Source organism: Carassius auratus, chromosome 15 (assembly GCF_003368295.1).
Source record: "Carassius auratus strain Wakin chromosome 15, ASM336829v1, whole genome shotgun sequence".
NCBI lineage: Eukaryota > Metazoa > Chordata > Actinopteri > Cypriniformes > Cyprinidae > Carassius > Carassius auratus.
Window position 1 is genome coordinate 4,532,786 of NC_039257.1, and position 20,649 is coordinate 4,553,434.

General features: G+C 37.7%; 1 protein-coding gene across 3 annotated transcripts in view; it reads right to left on the minus strand.

Moving 5' to 3' along the window:
• The window catches only part of LOC113114800 (beta-1,3-glucosyltransferase-like), a 70,336-nt gene that overhangs the window by 27,331 nt on the left and 22,356 nt on the right, over positions 1-20,649 (minus strand). For all 3 annotated transcript variants that reach the window (XM_026281833.1, XM_026281832.1, XM_026281834.1), the window contains exon 3: positions 16,559-16,598. In XM_026281833.1, the coding sequence (XP_026137618.1) occupies positions 16,559-16,598 (40 nt within the window). The remainder of the gene's footprint in view (positions 1-16,558; positions 16,599-20,649) is intronic.

Sequence of the window (20,649 nt, forward strand, 5' to 3'; positions counted from 1 at the left end):
CCCCTGCTGACAGTTCGCGTTGCCTGAGGTGGCGGGGGGAAGCGTAAAGGACAGTCCCCTCGTGCTCCCGCTGGAGGTTTGTCAAATCTCTGAACGTCAGCAGAACAGGTGCAGAAAGCCAGATCCAGTGCCCTTAAAGAAATAGTTCAGCAATTCTCTTATTATTTACTCAACCTTACGCCGTTCTAAAAATATTATTTTACAAGCATTAACAAAGAATAATTACTGAAGCTTTTATGCTTCAAAAAGGATAAATAATGCATCAGTAAAGTATAAAAACTGTTTGAAGCCATTCAACAGATTTGTGTTACAAAAGACCTAAAAGTTATTCATTTAAAACCTTGACATCTTCCTTAGTTCATTTGTGAACGAATCATTATTTGAGTCAGATTTCAATTTCAACTATCTATTAGTAAAATTAAAACTGTAACTTAAAAGTTAACGCATGGTTTCAGAAGAATTTTAATAGCACTGCATTTCCATTTTTCTTTGAAGATTGTCTGTAACTGTCTTGTAATTAAATGTAAAAGAGCAACCAACAGCCAGTCTTTATAATTTATTTTCCTCCACAGGAGAAAGTACGAAGTAATGCTGATTTGGAACAACATGAGGCTGAGTAATGTCAAAATGTTCATTTTTTGATGAACTATATCTCCTGAGACTTGGCAAATGTACAAATAAGCAGCAGTCTACCAACACTGATAATTGGAATAGGAACTGGGGGCAAAAAGCCCAGAAGAAAAAAAATTAAGTGAGAGTTTGTTCCGTCAATCAAGCCGGTCAGGCATGACAATGATTACCAGATGGAAAGCTGAAAACAATGTGAAGAATAATGGCGCGATTTTTCGCCTACTCTTGACTTAAATGTTGCTTTAACAAGAACAGACATCATCTTTCTAAATGACAGAGCCACACAAGAGGGGCCATTAAGCCGTACGGAGGAACAATGAGAATGTCAAGAGTGGATTTTGCACGCTCAGTGGCGGGTGATGGGAGACAAGAAAGGCTGTCGATGGCTCATTTCCATGAGCGGTGGCGTTGTGCATCCTAGCCCAGAGCTGATTGTTTCAGTGTAGAACTGGCTGTGCTCCAGTGACTCAGATCATTGTGCTGCTGTAGATGTAACGATTTGGAGTCGTCCAAGTTTGTATGCAAAGCTGCCCAATCTCTTTTGACTCACTGGGGTAATATGTTGTTCAAACAAAGAGAGAGAAAGCAAGAGAGGGAAAGAAGTCAATGAAAGGGACCAAAGGATGATAGGGAAGGAAAAGATGAAAAACGAGATAAGGTGGGAGAGGTGAAATGAAAGAGGAAGCTAAGAAAAGCGAACTTGAATATTCACACCAAAAAAAGGCCAGCTATATCAGCCAGAGCAAAAAAAAAAAAAAAAAAGAAAAAAAAAATAGCCTTTCAGATTTAAGGCCCCCTCAGGTGCTACAAGAGGACATTAATGCAAAAACAGAACATTCGCCCATTTTAAGTTTAAGATGAAAAGCTTTCCGGTGGAAAATATGAATTAGGGATGTGCATCTACATATTTTTTAAAATGATTGGTCGGTGGATTCCCTAAATGACTATTTAACTAATCAGTCTTAAGAAAGCACTGTACAAATTAGGCTGAATTTGGGTTCACCTGAGCCCAATGAATGTATTTACATAAAATACAGTATGCTCTCGTGTACAGAATACAGGAGTCTTGAGATTATACTTTATGTTAAAGTCCAAAATCTCACTATTCTGTATTAACAATGACTTTTGCCTCAATAAACTCTTAATGACCGCTTATTAATAGAAAGTTTAGGTATTGGTTGGGATTATGGGATGCAGAATATGTGCTTAATAAAAGTATTAACAAACAACCAATATGCTAGTAATCTGCATGCTAATATGTAACTATTTAAAGTGAAAATTGGTCCCTAAACTAAAGTGTTACCACACTGTTTATAACTTGACACCAACATTTGTACCAGGATCCCCAAAAACAGAGACGCCCATCTGTATATACACTATCACTGCCTAAATTTTGGGGTTGGTAAATTTTTTTTTTTTTTTTTTTTAAGTTTCGGAAAAAAGTCTTTTAAAAGTTAAAAAAGCATTTTATGTTTAACACCACAATGATTGTACTAAAAATGGAAAAGATTTGGAAATATCAAATTCTTTGACTAAAAACACTGTAGTATGCATGCATGCCAGGCCAGTAGTTGGCGATGTCATTTGTAAAGAAACACTAAGTGGCTGCACATCCAAGCATTTCTATGGACTGAAGATGTAATACCCATACATAACAAATTGATGTATCTTTTTAGAAAACTTGCATTTTAAAACCTATTTTAAAAAGTTAGCATTTTGCTTCTTAAACCCCCCTTGTTGTGGAAGTAAATGGCCAAAACACATACAAATATTCCAGGTTTTTTTTGATGGTACAGCTGAATTTTCAGCAGGCATTACTCCAGGCTTCAGTGTCACATGGTCCTTTATAAATCCTTCCAAGTATGATGATTTTGTGCTCAAGTACAATTTACTATTATAATCAAAGCAGACAACAAAACTCGGTTAAAGTTTTTTAGAATTCTTTAATGAATAGAATTTTAAATTTACTGTTTTACTGACTGGGGCGCGTTTCCCATGCAATGACGTAAAGTCAAGTCAACTTTATTTTTATAGCGCTTTTAACAAAGCAGATTGTGACAAAGCAACTAAACAGCATTAAATAGGAAAACTGTGCGTCTATAATGCAAAAAGGCAGTTCATCATTGAATTCAGTGATCTCATCATCCAGCTCAGTTCTGTTTAAATAGTATCTGTGCAATCATGATGTAACTCACTGGTTAACCAGTACAATGCATTGTTGTGGAAACAAACTACCTAGTAGTCACTACTGTTTCCCTAACAGGGTCTCATCTCCATTGTTTGAACCACATCTGTTCAACAATATAACAATATATGATTAGAGATCTCTAAGATGCTGCTGTATTGAACATGGCACCTGATGACTTATTTAAAAAAATTTGTTCCCTGTCATTTTGCTTTATTTGATGTTTGATTCATCATGGGTTCCCTCTTATGTAATACTCCATGGTTTACTTTGGCATTTGTGCACATGCACAATTTTAAAAAATGGTGCTTAATGAGGACATGCTAAAATACATTGATTAAAATGCATCTATATTTAGACAGAATAGAATATATGGTGTATAGTTTGTATATTAGCTTGCTTATTGTGCAAAAGAGCAGAATTTATTTAAGCACATGTGTCTTATTAACAAGAAACTATGCTACTAGCCACATGTCGAAAGTTGTAGTTCCAGCCATGTAAGTTTGTGATGCTTTTTGCGAATGTTCAATTGAACTATAGATTTGGGAAACCAAGAATCGTTGAACCATGTTGGTAACGACAGAATTTAGCTTACAAACAATGCTTTTGGGAAACGCACCCCAGAATGGTAGTGGCTGACTAGTTGATTTAACCTATACCTAATATATTTTAATAATGTTATATAATTAGGGCCCGAGCACCGAGGTGCGAGGACCCTCTTGTATCTGCTTTGTTTTTTATTATTAGGGCCCGAGCACCGAGGTGCGAGGACCCTCTTGTATCTGCTTTGTTTTTTATTATTATTAGGGCTCAAGCCCGAAGGGGCGAAGAGCCCTATTGTTCTTCTAAGGATTATTCTTCTTATTATTATTTTTTTTATTTTTTATTAAACCTTCCGGGGGTTTTTAGGAGCCTTAACATGCTCAAAAACTCTTGAAAATTGGCACACACATTGGAATCTGCGGCCATCAGGACGCTGCAGAGGCTGGGACCCGGGCGTGGCACAGGGACTCTACAGCGCCCCCTGGAACACCTTCAGAAATCTTGAACCATAGCTCACACACACTTGCATGTATTTATATGAAACTCGGTACACTTATAGATCTCATTAAGCCGAACAACTTTCACACTTTATGTCTTAGGCTCCGCCCAACAGGAAGTCAACTATTCAGGGCTGTTTAAAAAAAGCATGCTCTGGAATTTGAAATACTCCTCTGAGGTTTTCAACCCGTTCGTCACGAAACTCGGTGAACATGATCTCAAGACATTGGGGATGAAAAATTGCGAGGGGATTTTTGATATCTCGAACAGTTTGCCCGTGGTGAGGCGTTGAAATTATGGCGAGAAATGAGAAACAGGAAATGTCTAATAACGTCCACATACATTTCCTGAATTTGATCAAACTTCATTGGTTTGTTCGTTGTATGATACAGATCGTATATATGTGACTATTAAGAGTCAACGTTATAGCGCCACCAACTGGCAGCAGGAAGTGAGTCATTTTCAAAATGTTTTGAATTTAGCATCTTATTTTTACTCGATTTCCTTAAAACTTCATCAGAATAATGACAAAACACGGCCGATGTAAATCTGTTGTGGGGATATTGATATCTAATATGGCGTTGCCATGGCAACGTGTCAAACTTGAATGTTCTGTTATGGTGAGTTTGAGGCAGACAACAAGCTCAGACTTACATGAAACTCAAAATACATATCGGTATTATTGATAGCTAGACAATGGCAAAAGCTTTTAAAAGGGCGTGAAGGAGGCACGCTATAGCGCCACCTTTTGTCAAAAGTGGGGGGGTTAGTTTTAGCTACAGACACAAAACTTGGTACATAAATTGTTCTAATCAAGACGGACAACTTTCTAATTCACAGTCATAAGCTACGATCAACAGGAAGTCGGCTATTTTGATTTGAATGTGTATTTTTGAGATTTTACAGTTGTGAATTAATGCATACTCCTCACAGGGGAAGTACACTATACACACCAAACTTTGTCTACATGAAGAAAAACCATTGAGGAACTTAAATTGCGAACGGATTTTGGTTAGCTTGAACGGTTTTGTCGTGGTGAATTTTTGAAATGACAGTAAAAAGGGAAACATTAATTGTCTTGTATGTTTAAATTGCAGCTTCCAAACACTTCGAAGCATTTTTTTATACAAAGATCAAATCATTCTGAGGAAATATGCATAGTTTCACGACTTTACAACACTGTATGGATAAAAGAAAATTAAAAAACTGTCAGACTTCTCAACTGACATGATCTCACTCTGGCCACCCTGTCTGTGTGAGGGAAGGGAGGGGGAGAGGGAGGGGGAGTGTGAGGGGGTTGGTGACTGTGACAGTGTGTGTGGACTGTAGGGAGGGGCTGTCTGGCAGAGAGAGAGAGAGAGAGACCTAATCATCCCTTTAATAATCAGGAAAAAAAAAATGTATTTTTATTATTGTTATTGTTTTTGTTGTTGCTAATGGTGGTGTTTTTTCCTTTCATTACAGGTTAAGAAATCTCTTAGGCCTTATCCTTTTCTGACAGTTTTAGGGATTTAAAAACATCCTAAGAACCCTAATTTGTGCTGCAAATAATAATTTCAAACTCATTTGATACTGACCTATGACAACCTGTGACGTGACATGACATGTATTAATCTCATGGATGTAACAGTAAAACTCTTCAACTGACAGATAAAGCTTCAAATGCAAGCAAAACTATTTCACAAATGCTTATAGGTCATTAAAATCATTACAAAACACTAATAAATTATTTAAGGATTTGGTAACACTGTAAAATAATGTCTAATTTGTTAACATTATGCAGTATAACATAGTATGCAGTCTTCGTAGGGCACCAACTCCCAGAGGGGGCACCATCCCAGTTGCTCAAAAAAAAAACAAAAAAAAAAACATGCGCCATTCTCCCATTCGCGCTCACGACCGCTCACACCTCATGTTTGCGGCTGAATGTTCGTAATTGATGGATGGACATCTATGCCTGGGTATAGGACATCAGCAATCCGGCACAGAGAAAAGAAAACTAAAGAAAATAAAACAGGCATAAAGTTGTCTTGACATTGGACTTTCTAGAGTCTCAAATTTAGGGCTGGTCTCTAAAGTTACATGTGATATTGTTATACACTTTTCTAACGTCAGTAGCATTTGAAGAGAATGACTTACAGTCATAAAAACAACTGTAATTGTTCATCTAGGTGACAGCTATAATGCACAATTAAATTGAATGTTTGATATTTATTACAACAAACTGTAAGTCATATGTAAATTATGCAACTTTTTCACATGGGCTCAAATGCAAATTTGAAGCTCAATAGCATTTGAGAAGAAAGACTTGCAGTCACAAAGCAATTGTAATGTGTTCATATAGGTGTCAGCTACAATGCACACCTTATACATTTTTTATAAATATAAAGTGTTACTAAAGTTATATATATTGTTCTGTGTATGTGATTTCAAAGTCTAGATTGGTCGGATTAACCCTTTAACTGCCGCATCCCTTAAAACTGATTGTCAGAGGGTTACTGTAAATGCTTATGCCCGCTGGGCACAGTTATCCTGATGCCACCGGGGTGGCGTTGCACTGATGGCTTGAGCCCGACATCGCTGCTTGCAGCTATATTTATTCTTCTTCTTCTTCTTCTTCTCCCGAATGAATCGCATTTTTGAGGGCTTTAACATGCTCAAAAAGTCATGAAACTTTGCACACTCATCAAACCTGGTGAAAATTTTCGTCTGATATAGGATTCAGAAGAGGGTGTGGCAAAATGGCTCGACAGCGCCACCTATACCAAGAAAATCAACAGCCTTCCAGCTATGTTTCACGTACATGCACGAAAATTGGCACACATATGTAACACACCAATACCTACAAAAAAGACTCTTGGAGCGAAATTCTAAACCCAACAGGAAGTCGGTTATTTTTAATATTATGAGCATATTTTGTGTAATTTTGGTCATTTCCATGTGTTGTATTTTAACAAACTCCTCCTAGAGAGTTCTTCAAATCAACACCAAATTTGGTATGCCTAATCTAAAGGCCTTTGCGATGTTAAATTGCGAAGATCCTGACTTTTCGTTGAAGGGCGTGTCTGTGGCGGCCTGGCGAATTTCGATAATTCGCCATGAAAAATGAAGTTGCTGTAACTCACACATACAATGACCAATCTGCCCCAAACTTCACATGTTTGATGAGACTCCGAACCTGAACAGATTGACATGCCCATATTCAGTTATAGTCATAGCGCCACCTATTGGCAACAGGAAGTGACATATTTTACGCTGCGACGAACTACTCCTAGAAATTTTATGACATCAATGTCTTTTTTGTGGTCAGTCTAATCTAAAGGCCTGTGCGATGTTCAGTTGTGAAGATCTTGAGTTTTCGTTAAAAGGCTTGTTCATGGCGCCGCGACGAAGTTCGATGTCTCGCCATGCGAATAAAAGATGTTATAACTCAGGCATAAGATGTCCGATCTTCCCCAAACTTCACATGTGTGATAAGAGTCCTGGCCTGAACACATCTGAAGGCCAATATTCCACCGGGTGTGGCAAAATGGCTCGATAGCGCCACCTATACACTTTCAACAGAGTGCGCCTCGAGCTATGTTTCACGTACATGTAAAAAAATCGGTATACACATGTAACACAACAATACTTACAAAAAAGTCTCTTGGCACGAAATCCGAATCCCAACAGGAAGTCGGTTATTTAGAATTTTCTCTGCAAAATTGGCGTTGTTTTTGCCATTTTCAAGGGTTGTACTTTAACGAACTCCTCCTAGAGATTTATTCAGATCAACAACAAACTTGGTCAGTGTAATCTTAAGCACTTTGCGATGTTAAATTGCAAAGATCTTGAGGTTTCGTTAAAGGGCGTGTCCATGGCGGCCTGACAAATTTCGATGTTTCGCCATGAAAAAGGAAGTTGCTGTAACTCAGACATACAATGTCCAATCTGCCCCAAACTTCACATGTTGGATAAGACTCTTGACCTGAACAGATCTACATGCCCACATTCAGTTATAGTCATAGCGCCACCTGTTGGCAACAGGAAGTGACATATTTTACACTGTGACAGACTATTTCTAGAAATTTTATGACATCAATGTCTTTTTTGTGATCAGTCTAATCTAAAGACCTGTGTGATGTTTAGTTGTGAAGATCTTGAGTTTTTGTTAAAAGGCGTGTCCATGGCGCCGTGACGAAGTTCGATGTCTCGCCATGGGAATAAAAGATGTTATAACTCAGGCATAAAATGTCCGATCTTCCCCAAACTTCACGTGTGTGATAAGGGTCCTGGCCTGAACATATATGAAGGCAAATATTCCATTGGGTGTGGCAAAATGGCTCGATAGCGCCACCTATACACTTTCAACGGAGTGCATATGCACTTTCAACGGAGTGTGCATCGAGCTATGTTTCACGTACATGTACAAAAATCAGTACACACATGTAACACACCAATACCTACAAAAAAGTCTCTTGGTACGAAATCCGAATCCCAACAGGAAGTCAGTTATTTAGAATTTTCTCTGCAAAATTGGTGTTGTTTTTGCCATTTTCAGGGGTTGTACTTTAACTAACTCCTCCTAGAGATTTATTCAGATCTTCACCAAACTTGGTCAGTGTAATCTAAAGGCCTTTGCATTGTTAAATTGCGAAGATCTTGAGGTTTCGTTAAAGGACGTGTCCATGGCGGCCTGACAAATTTTGATATATTGCGATGAAAAGGAAGTTGCTGTAACTCAGACATACAATGTCCAATCTGCGCCAAACTTCACATGTTAGTTAAGACTTCTGCCCTTAACAGATCAACATGCCCATATTCAGTTATAGTAATAGCGCCACCTGCTGGCAACAGGAAGTGACATGTTTTAGGCTGCGACAAACTACTCCTATAATTTTTTTGAGATTAACATATATTTTGTGGTCAGTCTAATCTAAAGGCCTGTGCAATGTTAACTTTTGGAGATCTTGAGTTTTTGTTAAAGGGTGTTTCCATGGCGCCATGACAAAATTTGATGTCTTGCCACAGCAAGAGAAGTTGTTGTAACTCAAGCATAAAATGTTCAATCTTCCCCAAACTTCACATGTTTGATAAAAGTCCTGGCCTGAACACATCTGAAGGCCAATATTCCATTATAATGATAGCGCCACCTGCTGGCAACAGGAAGATTGGCACATATATGGGATATACTTTGATATATTCAACTTATATTTAGGACATTAAATGCATATTTCTCAACGTTCACCTTTTTACTAAAGCCACACGATTGCTGTGAGCCCGGGTGCGAGGGCCCGTTCATCGCTGCTTGCAGCTTTAATTATTATTCTTCTTCTTCTTCTTCTCCCGAATGAATCGCATTTTTGAGGGCTTTAACATGCTCAAAAAGTCATGAAACTTTGCACACTCGTCAAACCTGGTGAAAATTTTCGTCTGATATAGGATTCAGAAGAGGGTGTGGCAAAATGGCTCGACAGCGCCACCTATACCAAGAAAATCAACAGCCTTCCAGCTATGTTTCACGTACATGCACGAAAATTGGCACACATATGTAACACACCAATACCTACAAAAAAGACTCTTGGAGCGAAATTCTAAACCCAACAGGAAGTCGGTTATTTTTAATATTATGAGCATATTTTGTGTAATTTTGGTCATTTCCATGTGTTGTATTTTAACGAACTCCTCCTAGAGAGTTCTTCAAATCAACACCAAATTTGGTATGCCTAATCTAAAGGCCTTTGCGATGTTAAATTGCGAAGATCCTGACTTTTCGTTGAAGGGCGTGTCCGTGGCGGCCTGGCGAATTTCGATGATTCGCCATGAAAAATGAAGTTGCTATAACTCACACATACAATGAACAATCTGCCCCAAACTTCACATGTTTGATGAGACTCCGAACCTGAACAGATTGACATGCCCATATTCAGTTATAGTCATAGCGCCACCTATTGGCAACAGGAAGTGACATATTTTACGCTGCGACGAACTACTCCTAGAAATTTTATGACATCAATGTCTTTTTTGTGGTCAGTCTAATCTAAAGGCCTGTGCGATGTTCAGTTGTGAAGATCTTGAGTTTTCGTTAAAAGGCGTGTCCATGGCGCCGTCACGAAGTTCGATGTCTCGCCATGGGAATAAAAGATGTTATAACTCAGGCATAAGATGTCCGATCTTCCCCAAACTTCACATGTGTGATAAGAGTCCTGGCCTGAACAGATCTTCAGGCCAATATTCCACCGGGTGTGGCAGAATGGCTCTATAGCGCCACCTATACACTTTCAACAGAGTGCGCCTCGAGCTATGTTTCACGTACAAGTACAAAAATTGGTACACACATGTAACTCTCCAATACCTACAAAAAAGTCTCTTGGTACGAAATCCGGATCCCAACAGGAAGTCGGTTATTTTGAATTTTCCCTTCAAAATTGCTGTTGTTTTTGACATTTTCAGGGGTTGTACTTTAACGAACTCCTCCTAGAGATTTATTCAGATCAATACCAAACTTGGTCAGTGTAATCTAAAGCCCTTTGCAATAATAAATTGCGAAGGACTTGAGGTTTCGTTAAAGGGCGTGTCCGTGGCGGCCTGGCGAATTTCGATGTTTCGCCATGAAAAAGGAAGTTGCTATAACTCAGACATACAATGACCAATCTGCCCCAAACTTCACATGTTTGATGAGTCTCCTGACCTGAACAGATTGACATGTCCATATTCAGTTATAGTCATAGCGCCACCTATTGGCAACAGGAAGTGACATATTTTACACTGCGATGAACTACTCCTAGAAATTTTATGACATCAATGTATTTTTTGTGGTCAGTCTAATCTAAAGGCCTGTGCGATGTTTAGTTTTGAAGATCTTGAGTTTTCGTTAAAAGGCGTGTCCATGGCGCCGTCACAAAGTTCGATGTCTCGCCATGGGAATAAAAGATGTTATAACTCAGGCATAAAATGTCCGATCTTCCCCAAACTTCACATGTGTGATAAGAGTCCTGGCCTGAACACATCTGAAGGCCAAAATTCCATCAGGTGTGGCAAAATGGCTCGATAGCGCCACCTATACATTTTCAACAGAGTGCGCCTCGAGCTATGTTTCACGTACATGTACAAACATCGGTATACACATGTAACACACCAATACCTACAAAAAAGTCTCTTGGTACGAAATCCGAATCCCAACAGGAAGTCGTTTTTTTTTAATTTTCTTTGCAAAATTGGCGTTGTTTTTGCCATTTTCAGGGGTTGTACTTTAACGAACTCCTCCTAGAGATTTATTCAGATCAACACCAAACCTGGTCAGTGTAATCTTAAGCCCTTTGCGATGTTAAATTGCGAAGATCTTTAGATTTCGTTAAAGGGCGTGTCCATGGTGGCCTGACAAATTTCGATGTTTCGCCATGAAAAAGGAAGTTGCTGTAACTCAGACATACAATGTCCAGTCTGCCCCAAACTTCACATGTTAGATAAGACTTCTGCCCTTAACAGATCTACATGCCCACTTTCAGTTATAGTCATAGCGCCACCTATTGGCAACAGGAAGTGACATGTTTTACGCTGTGACAAACTACTCCTAGAAATTTTTTGACATCAATGTCTTTTTTGTGGTCAGTCTAATCTAAAGGCCTGTGCGATGTTAACTTTTGGAGATCTTGAGTTTTTGTTAAAGGGCGTTTCCATGGCGCCATGACAAAATTTGATGTCTTGCCACGGCAAGAGAAGTTGTTGTAACTCAAGCATAAAATGTTCAATCTTCCCCAAACTTCACATGTTTGATAAGAGTCCTGGCCTGAACACATCTGAAGGCCAATATTCCATTATAATGATAGCGCCACCTGCTGGCAACAGTAAGATTGGCACATATATGGGATATACTTTGATATATTCCACTTATATTTAGGACATTAAATGCATATTTCTCAACGTTCACCTTTTTACTAAAGCCACACGATGGCGGTGAGCCCGGGTGCGAGGGCCCGTTCATCGCTGCTTGCAGCTTTAATATTAAGGTTTGTATTTATAATATATTCAGAAAAGATACTGGGTCTACAGCTAATTTCTTAATTCTCAATCTTTTTATACCCGTGAGTTGGGTCAATATAATATTTTTAATTCACCGATAGAAAGGTCAGTGACGTACAAAAAAATATAAAAAAATACTTTATTTTTCGGACTACAAGTCGCACCTGAGTATAAGTCGCATCAGTCCAAAAATACATCATGATGAGGAAAAAACATATATAAGTCAACTGGACTATAAGTCACATTTATTTAGAACCAAGAACCAAGAGAAAACATTACAGTCTACAGCCGCGAGAGGGCGCTCTATGTTTTCAGTGTAGACTACAGGAGCCTCTGGCGGCTGGAGACGGTAATGTTTTCTATTGGTTCATTTCTCTCCGTTCATGTCAAATTAATTTTGATAAATAAGTCGCACCTGACTAGAAGTCGCAGGACCAGCGAAACTATGAAAAAAAGTGCGACTTATAGTAAGTGTTCCTGTAGCTCAAGTTGAGTATTGTGTTAGCAAGCACAAGGTTGGGGGTTCGAATCCCAGAGAACACATGTTAGGAAAAAATTGTTAGCCTGAATACAATGTAAGTCGCTTTGGATAAAAGCATCTCCTAAATGCATGAATTTAATTTAAGAGAAAAAAAAAGTTTAGTTAGAAAACTAGACAGAAAAATTGTGTGTTGGAGGGATGCAAACAGAGAGAGCAGAGGTAGACAGTTTTTTTGGCGGAACAGGAAAAAAAATAACACTCATTATGATTCTCAGCAAGGGTTGGACATCACAAAAATGACTAGACTCCAACACCTGAACTTAGGCAAGAGAGCCCAAGCCGGTTTAATCATGCTCATTATAAAGCTGCAGTCCCCGTCCCTGTGCGCATCTCACCCGAAGACTAATGAGTGTTGAAGGCAGTTTTAAACCTCCTACTTTGCATCAATAATTCAGGGCCTGGAGGCAGCTCCACTTTAAAAGATTCCAAATCCGTGAGCCTCATTATCAGGTCTTAAACTGAGCGCCGCTCCAAGGAAGTGGATTGAGTAAACATGATCTCTGGCACTTTTAAAAAGGCAGAGTTGCGCTTTAATTACTCGGAACATATATCCGAATTTTCACATAACTAGGTGACGAGCAGTGATGAGAGCTGTTCAGGAGAGGCAACACCGTGAGCTTTTCCAAGCAGATCTCAGAAAAGAATGCGGGTCACTTGAATTCAGAGAGACGCAAGGAAAAAAATGTGGGATGAGGAGGAAACGAGATGTGAAGTGGCTGAGCTCATGATGTTATAAGAACAATCAAATATGTGGTACACAACATGCTAGAGAGTGTGACAGAGATAATTTGAGAGAGAAATATATAGTTAAGAGAGATCTTTTGAGAGAGTGTTAGATAATTTGCGAGAGGTAAGAGAGAGTGAGAGATAATTTGAGAGTTAAAATTTCAGAGAGGGTTAGTAATAAATTGAAAGTGGGTATCAAAAGAGATATTTAGTTAGAGATCATTTGAGAGTTAGTAAGTTACTAATAATTTGAGAGTGAGTGAGTGAGTGATAATGTGAAAGAGGGTTGGTTGGTGATAATTTGAGTTAGTAAATTACTAATAATTTGAAAGAGAGTTAGTAATTTGAGAGTGAGTGAGTGAGTGAGTGAGTGACAGATGATGTGAAATAGGGTTAGTTAGTGATAATTAGTTAATAATTAGATAATTGAGAGTTAGTTAATTTGAGAGAGTGTTAGATCACTTGAGAGTGAGTGACTGATAATGTGGGTTAGATGGTGATAATTTGAGAGCTAGTTAATTTGAGAGGTTTAGATCATTTGAGAATTAGTCAGAAATAATAGTTATAGAGAGGGATAGTTAAAGAGAAGGTTAGTAAGTCAGTGAGTGAGTCAGTTAGTTAGAAAGAGAGTTAAAAAGATAGAAGTTAGAAAAAGAAAGATGGTTCAAGAAAGGCAGTAAGAGAAAGAGTTACAGAAAGACAGATAGAGAAAGATATGGATAGACAGACAGATGCACTTTGCTAGATTAAAGTGGTGATATAGCTTATCCACTGACTCATCTTACCCCGATCTCCCCATATATCATAGCAAACCCATTATTCAACTACAGAGTTTGAAGTGCCCTGCTTGGCTTCTGACAGCATAATATTGGTCATAACTAAGGCCGAAATTGCAAAGACTCCTAATAACTTGGCACATACCCAAATAATAAACCTGACAGCGCTGCACTATGAACAATGGCTTGGGTCTTAATCACATTTATAGACTTAATCACATTAGAAATCAAAGACACGGCACACCTAAGGTGTTGTGTTTTGTTATGAAATCTAAGTGCCATCAAATCTGGATAAAGCAGAAGTAAAGTTTTTACTCACCCTGTTGCACCATTTTGATCCAAGGAGATGTTAGAATGCCAAAGCAGTGTTGGTTTTGAATGTTAAAAAGCAAAGCAAGAAAAGGAGCGAAAACTATTTCGTTCTATATTCTAGTGCCTTTTATCCTTTTTTCTTTTCTTTATGTTTTTGAGCAGTATTTTTAAAGAATGGCAACACGCAACTTGGAAATTCTGAAAAACATCCCACTTTATGTTCTTGAGAAGGAATACAATCATATAGGTTTTGGATAAAGCAATGAGAGCACTTTAATGACAAAAATACTTAATGACTGGGTAAACCATTCCTTAAAGCATTTTCATCAGAAGTAGTGTTGTCATCAATAAAACAAAGTCACTGTCAATTCTAGAATATCTTCTTCTTTTTAAGACTCAGAGGGACTTCAGTCAAACCGACATCATTAAAGCCTTATTTTAAAACCCCCTGAAAAATCTCCTTCTTGAAAATGAAACTCGGGGGAACGGTTATCTTGCCCTTCCTGAGGCTCTTGAAAGATTCTGATATCTACTTAAAGCACCATATGTGAGTTTCGAGATGACTTTCAATGGCGCGTTTCACAAAAAAATAAAAAAAATAAAAAAAGTTTTCACCCAAGTTTAAATTCAATCAGATAGTTACATAAAACATTCTCAGGGACACCTCTGAACGTCACTTTTCAATTTTACAGTTTGACGCGCCACTAAACAACAGAAAAAAATGCAAGCTTTTATCCCTTTCCGACTGCTCAAATAACCCATTATTTCCCAAACACTCCGTCCAACTCTTCTTCATGCTTCATTAGATAAAAAAAGGCTCTTGACTTTCTAAAAGATAAGACAGGGCCGATATGAAGTCACCGCCATGGCAACCGTAACCGTGTTAAGTGACTGTTATGCACAGGGATGAAGAGGCATCGGGTACTATAGCTCTAGAGTACTGGATGCGTGAAGCATGATTGGCTTGCTTTTGATGGCAAGAGAGTTAATGCAGGCCTTCAGACTCTTCTGAAAACAATATCAGAGATCAAGCACACTCCAATATTCCATTATGAGCTTCTTCTGGGAGGACTGCTGCATTTCAAGCTACTTCTCAATATTCCCATGTGAGGTCGACTCTGGTCTGAAGTACAGTATTTTTAGCAGCGCCGACAATATCCAGAAATAATTTACAGATTATGCTAGTGCGCTTGACTGTTCGCTATATTTGCAGAGCGCATTACATGAGAAAACAAAGCTCAAACGAATGCCTCTCTGACATATACGCCTAAAGCGCTTCAGGCAACTAACCACTTCTGGGAGAGAGAGAAGACAAAGAAGAGAACTTCAAAACCATGAAGGTTATTGTTCTGCATCACGCGCTCGGCGTAAGAAGCAGCTCTGAGTGTTTTCTTAATCATATTACGGGCTAAAGCATAAGAAGTACCTTTTTGAAAGTGAGACTTCAGAGAAATTACATAACCATCTCTGCACTTCAGGCTTCCTTCAACTGTTTGATGTATGGAAGTCATTACATTTCGACAGACTCCACATCCACTTCATTGATTAATTGCCAAACTTGCCTGGCTTCGAGTCAGACAAAGGATCATTTCAAACAGACAGTTTAACTCTATTCAGCTTTTTATAAAGCCTGATTTCTGTCGATCTACTTTCATCTTTTCAACACATCCCGATTGTTCCTCTCTTTCTTCTCTGGCCTTATCCACCGAGGATTCCTTTGTTATGCAGCAACGGCCAATCATAATTGACCTATGCACCTTTTGAACAATTAGTATGCTGAATGCTTTTAGTCCCCTTAAAGACAAAAGAAAAACAAAACACGAGAATCCATTTAGCTGGAATGTTGGTTAGAATAAAGAGGTCATTCTTTTCACCTAAATAATTTCGCACCTTGTGTTCGGATGTTTTAACGTGGCAATTGCGAGCGAGTTGGAAGTATGAGTATTATAATAAAACCCCGTCGATCTGTTCATTCCAAAATGTCATACCGGATTACCCTCATTCGCTTCACTCCACTAAAATATCAAACACACTTACAGCACACTGCAAACAGTGACCCAAATCAATTAGCCGTGCCCTAAAATCTAATCCTGCTGCACAGAGAGCGGCGCCGACAAAAGCCATCTAAAATAAACCTTATCATTTTCTCTTTAGATGAGGCATCGGGGATATTTACAGTTGATATAAAGTGAAATATGATAAGAACACGGGGTTACCTGACTGGAATGGCACCAAAATACGACTTGAAGTCTCTGACAGGAATTATTTCTGTGGGACTTTGGTGTCTTTTGAAAACTCTTGTTGACTTGAACAGTGAAAGGAAACAGAAGCTGCTTGGATACTCACCGAGTTGACTCTCTGAAGGAGGTTTGTCAGCGTCAAGGATCTGAGGAGAGAAGTAGAGAGAGGGATGACATTAGAGGTGTAGAAGGAGCGTTTACAAATGGACAAGGAAGTAAATAAAAGTCCAGCCTTGAGGCACTCAATACATCATTCGTTTTGACAAGACAACCCAGCACTATTAAAGCATGTCAATAAATACCACCTAAACACTAAGGAAGAAAGATAAATGATTCACATCTTATTCAGGCAATGATTATTCTTAACATGTAATGTTGTCTTCAAGTCCTCCTGGAAAATTCGTACTGACAAGATCAGATGCCATGTTCACTCTCAATTGGTTTCTGGGGCAAATGTAATAGTTCATTTACTCAAACTTTGAAGGCAATACAAAAATGAAATACTAACATATATTGGGGTCTAAAAGTCTGACACAAATTGAAAAACTGGAATTGAAAAACTAAATTAAACACCTTTATCACGAATGAGAAAAAGCTAAATGGGAAAAACTTTAGGTTAAGGACCTATTCTTACTATTAACTAGTTGCTTGTAAGCTTGCATATCATATTGTCTGTTTATTAGAATTTATAAAGCACATATGTATGCCTTATTGTGCATGACCATACAATATTTTAGATCCCTTAACCTACCCCAGATATATACTTAACTACCTTACTAACTATCAATAAGCAGCATATTAGGAGTTTGAGGGAAAACTTAGTTAACAGTGAATGTTCCCTAATCTAAAATTGTTACCATAAAATGTAATAATGAGATCTATTAATTATATAATTTATTCAGTGTATATGTGCCTGTGTATTAACTTGAGATCATTTTGAAAAGAAAAATATTTATTTTTTATATTGTTAATTTTTATTAATTATTTTAATTTCATTTATTATATAAAAACACAAATATTTGCCCTAAAATTTAAAATGTACTGTATCCATATAATATTCACATATAACAAATAATAGATAACATTTTTCCATTGCGATCAAATTTAATTCTTTTTTAACTATACATGATAAAAAACTGTTTTATATAGTTATTATTACATTATTACATATTCTAGAATAAAACAAATCTAAATTTTGCGTTTCAAAATTAATTCAAGTTAACAAAAAACTATGTACTGTAAATACTGTACATATTACATGCATTATATATATATATATATATATATATATATATATATATATATATATATATATATATAAATAAATATATATAAAGAATATCTGGAGTTTCCCCAATAGTAATTATGGCATTGTGGTGTTGTTCGTTTATGCTAATCTCGTAAATACGATCATTCCAACATGAAGCCAGAATAAGTCTCCCTGTATGCATAAATTTGCCATTCAATTATTTTTCTAAAAGAAAAACAAAATGTGGAGAGGATCCTCTGGGTTGTTTGAACTAATAAATCATGATTCACCATGTCATTAGCTCCTGCGAATTGTGTGGTTTCGGTGCCCGGAGCTGATGCTGTTCTAACCCTGAGCTCTCAGCTCAATTAGGGCATTAGGAGGCTCATTCTGCCACCAGAGCTGTCAGCGCTGCCAGCCGACTGTGGAGGAAAGAGTGAATCGATCACACTTCCCGCTGCAAACTTTTGAACGAGCCTTCCCCACTCAACTCAAATCTCACATCCTTAGGGACAAGAGGCAAGAAGCAAGCAAATTCTAGCTATCTGATGCTCTCCCTAGTCATATTGGGGTAAATTAGAGGATAACGAGGAAAAAAGGAGATTGCTTTTGATTTATTGCAACCACTCTGCTAACAATTACTCTAGTCCTGAGCTCCAAGGAGCCCTCGGAGAGCACAGTTTAAACAAGTCATATATCTTTACACAGGGCAAAGCATGGCACATCATTACTGTGAGAGGGAGAGGCTGAATTATCAAGGTGATGTTGTGAATCATGGCACGGTTAGAGATTCGATCCACGAAATCAACCATTGATTTGATTCTGAAGCCCCAAAGGAACAGGAAAAGCAAAGACTCCAAAGGGCTCCATCTGTATCATCACCAGCCCTGGTTTCCCATCACCGTCCTTGCTCCAAATACACAATGGACGTGTGTAAAGAGAAGTGGTGAGATCTGGTGATAGTTTATACAGGACAGTATTTCCTTGATCTGGATAAAATCAGATTGGCTGACTTAACACAATTTCTTGATGTCTAGGTCAATAATATATACTATTGTATATACAATTTTTTTTTTCCAGGAAAGATGCATTAAACATTACAATTGATCAAAAGTGACAGTAAAGGCATTTATAATAATATTTCAAAAGGTCTACATTTCAAATAAATGTTCTTTTGAACTTCCTACTTTCATCACAGAATCCTGAACATAAATACATCAACGTTTTGACCAAAATTGAGCCAGCAAGACCATTTTCAACACTGATATTAAAAAGAAATTATTTTTGAGCAGCAAATCAGCATATTAGAATGATTTCTGAAGGATCATGTGACACTGGAGAATGGAGTAATGATGTCATTCAGCTTCGCCATCACAGAAAAAAAATTACATTAAAAATAAAAATAAATACTGCTTTAATGTAATTTTGGTAACATTCCTCTTCATATGGATACATTGGATAATGTATTTCTTGCTCTTTACCATCTTATTAGGACACAAACAAGGAGGGGGTATAAATAATGTGTTTTTGTTGAGTATCATATTTTTTAAATATACATCTGTTAATATTGGCCAACATATGTATTTGTGTGTGTACACACGTCTGAATAAAATCCATGTATTGCTGACCTAAAACTATATCTTGATTTATACTCCTAAAAGGGCAACATATCTCCTGAGATACAAACATTTATTGCCAGATTCTGAAAACCCCATATTTTAGCGTTAAATATTTTTGTATCCCAATTTTTTGGATGGTACTTCCAGGTATTTTTTGTCAGTTTGCCTGAAGTTGAAACAAGCACTTTTTAGGATGACATAGGCTAATCGCTGGATTTGCCAAAGCCTGCAACATTAGTGGCATCAATTACTTGAACGATATTCATAGTTTATACTATACCACTTTAGCAAGTTAAGTAAATAATCAGGAGCAGATCATTAAATATCACTTATTAGTAGCTAGAAATTCAGATCACATTAGAATAATGAGGCGCTATTTAAATGATTTATCTTTCGCACAGGTCTGATCTATTTAACATAAACCTGTTTTTAAATGACAGCTAAAAACAAAAACAAACTGCAGCTTTATGTCAACAACAGTTTTTTTTTTTTTTTTTTTTTTATAAGTGAGTCCTTGCTAGACAGAAAAAATGGCTACATTCCACACACAGGAGTTGCAAAATTACATCTTTTCAAAATCGACTAGTCAGTGGGATGTCTGAAAGTCAGTCACAAAGCCCTGTATAATTAGGCTGGTTTATGTCCCCCAGAGACCATAAGATTCGGTGGATAAACGTATACTAAGTGCACACTTTCAATAGGTTAACTGACAGATATTGAACAAACAAGTAGGCAAATTTTAATTGCACAAAACTACCACAGCCCTCACAAAAAAAAAAAAAAACGATTGCATACTAATAGGAACTTTGCACACAGCAGGTAATTTGAAATCTGACAGTAACTGTCTTGAAATGTACTGTCGAGGATGGTGAAATTGTTACAAAAGCGCTGCTTTGAAGGCTGTGGTTTAATGGGTCTGAATTTAGTCACATAACTTCTTAGGGTTAATTGACTGTCAGCGTGTTAAAAGCCTTGATGAGAAGTTGTGTGTCTAAATTCAACCCCTGTAGCGAACTGCCACTAAAAAAAATTAGGTTCAAAAGCATTTTCTCTTTTCCTGTCTATTTCTTTTGAAATGAGGCATGTCATCACTGATTAAATTGTGCACATCTTCTCCCTCCCACCATCCCATATATGTAGATCACCTAACATTGTGCCACACAGCTCCCATTCACACAGAAATTTCGCACTTATATGCAGGTTTCCTTTCACAGACTCATTTTCATCATATAATCAACAGGGGAGTGATAGAAATCAGTTTGAAGAAAGTGGATAACAGGATGCCAGGCAAAACGTCTTCACAGACTATAGTTGTGCTGTCAGGTTTTT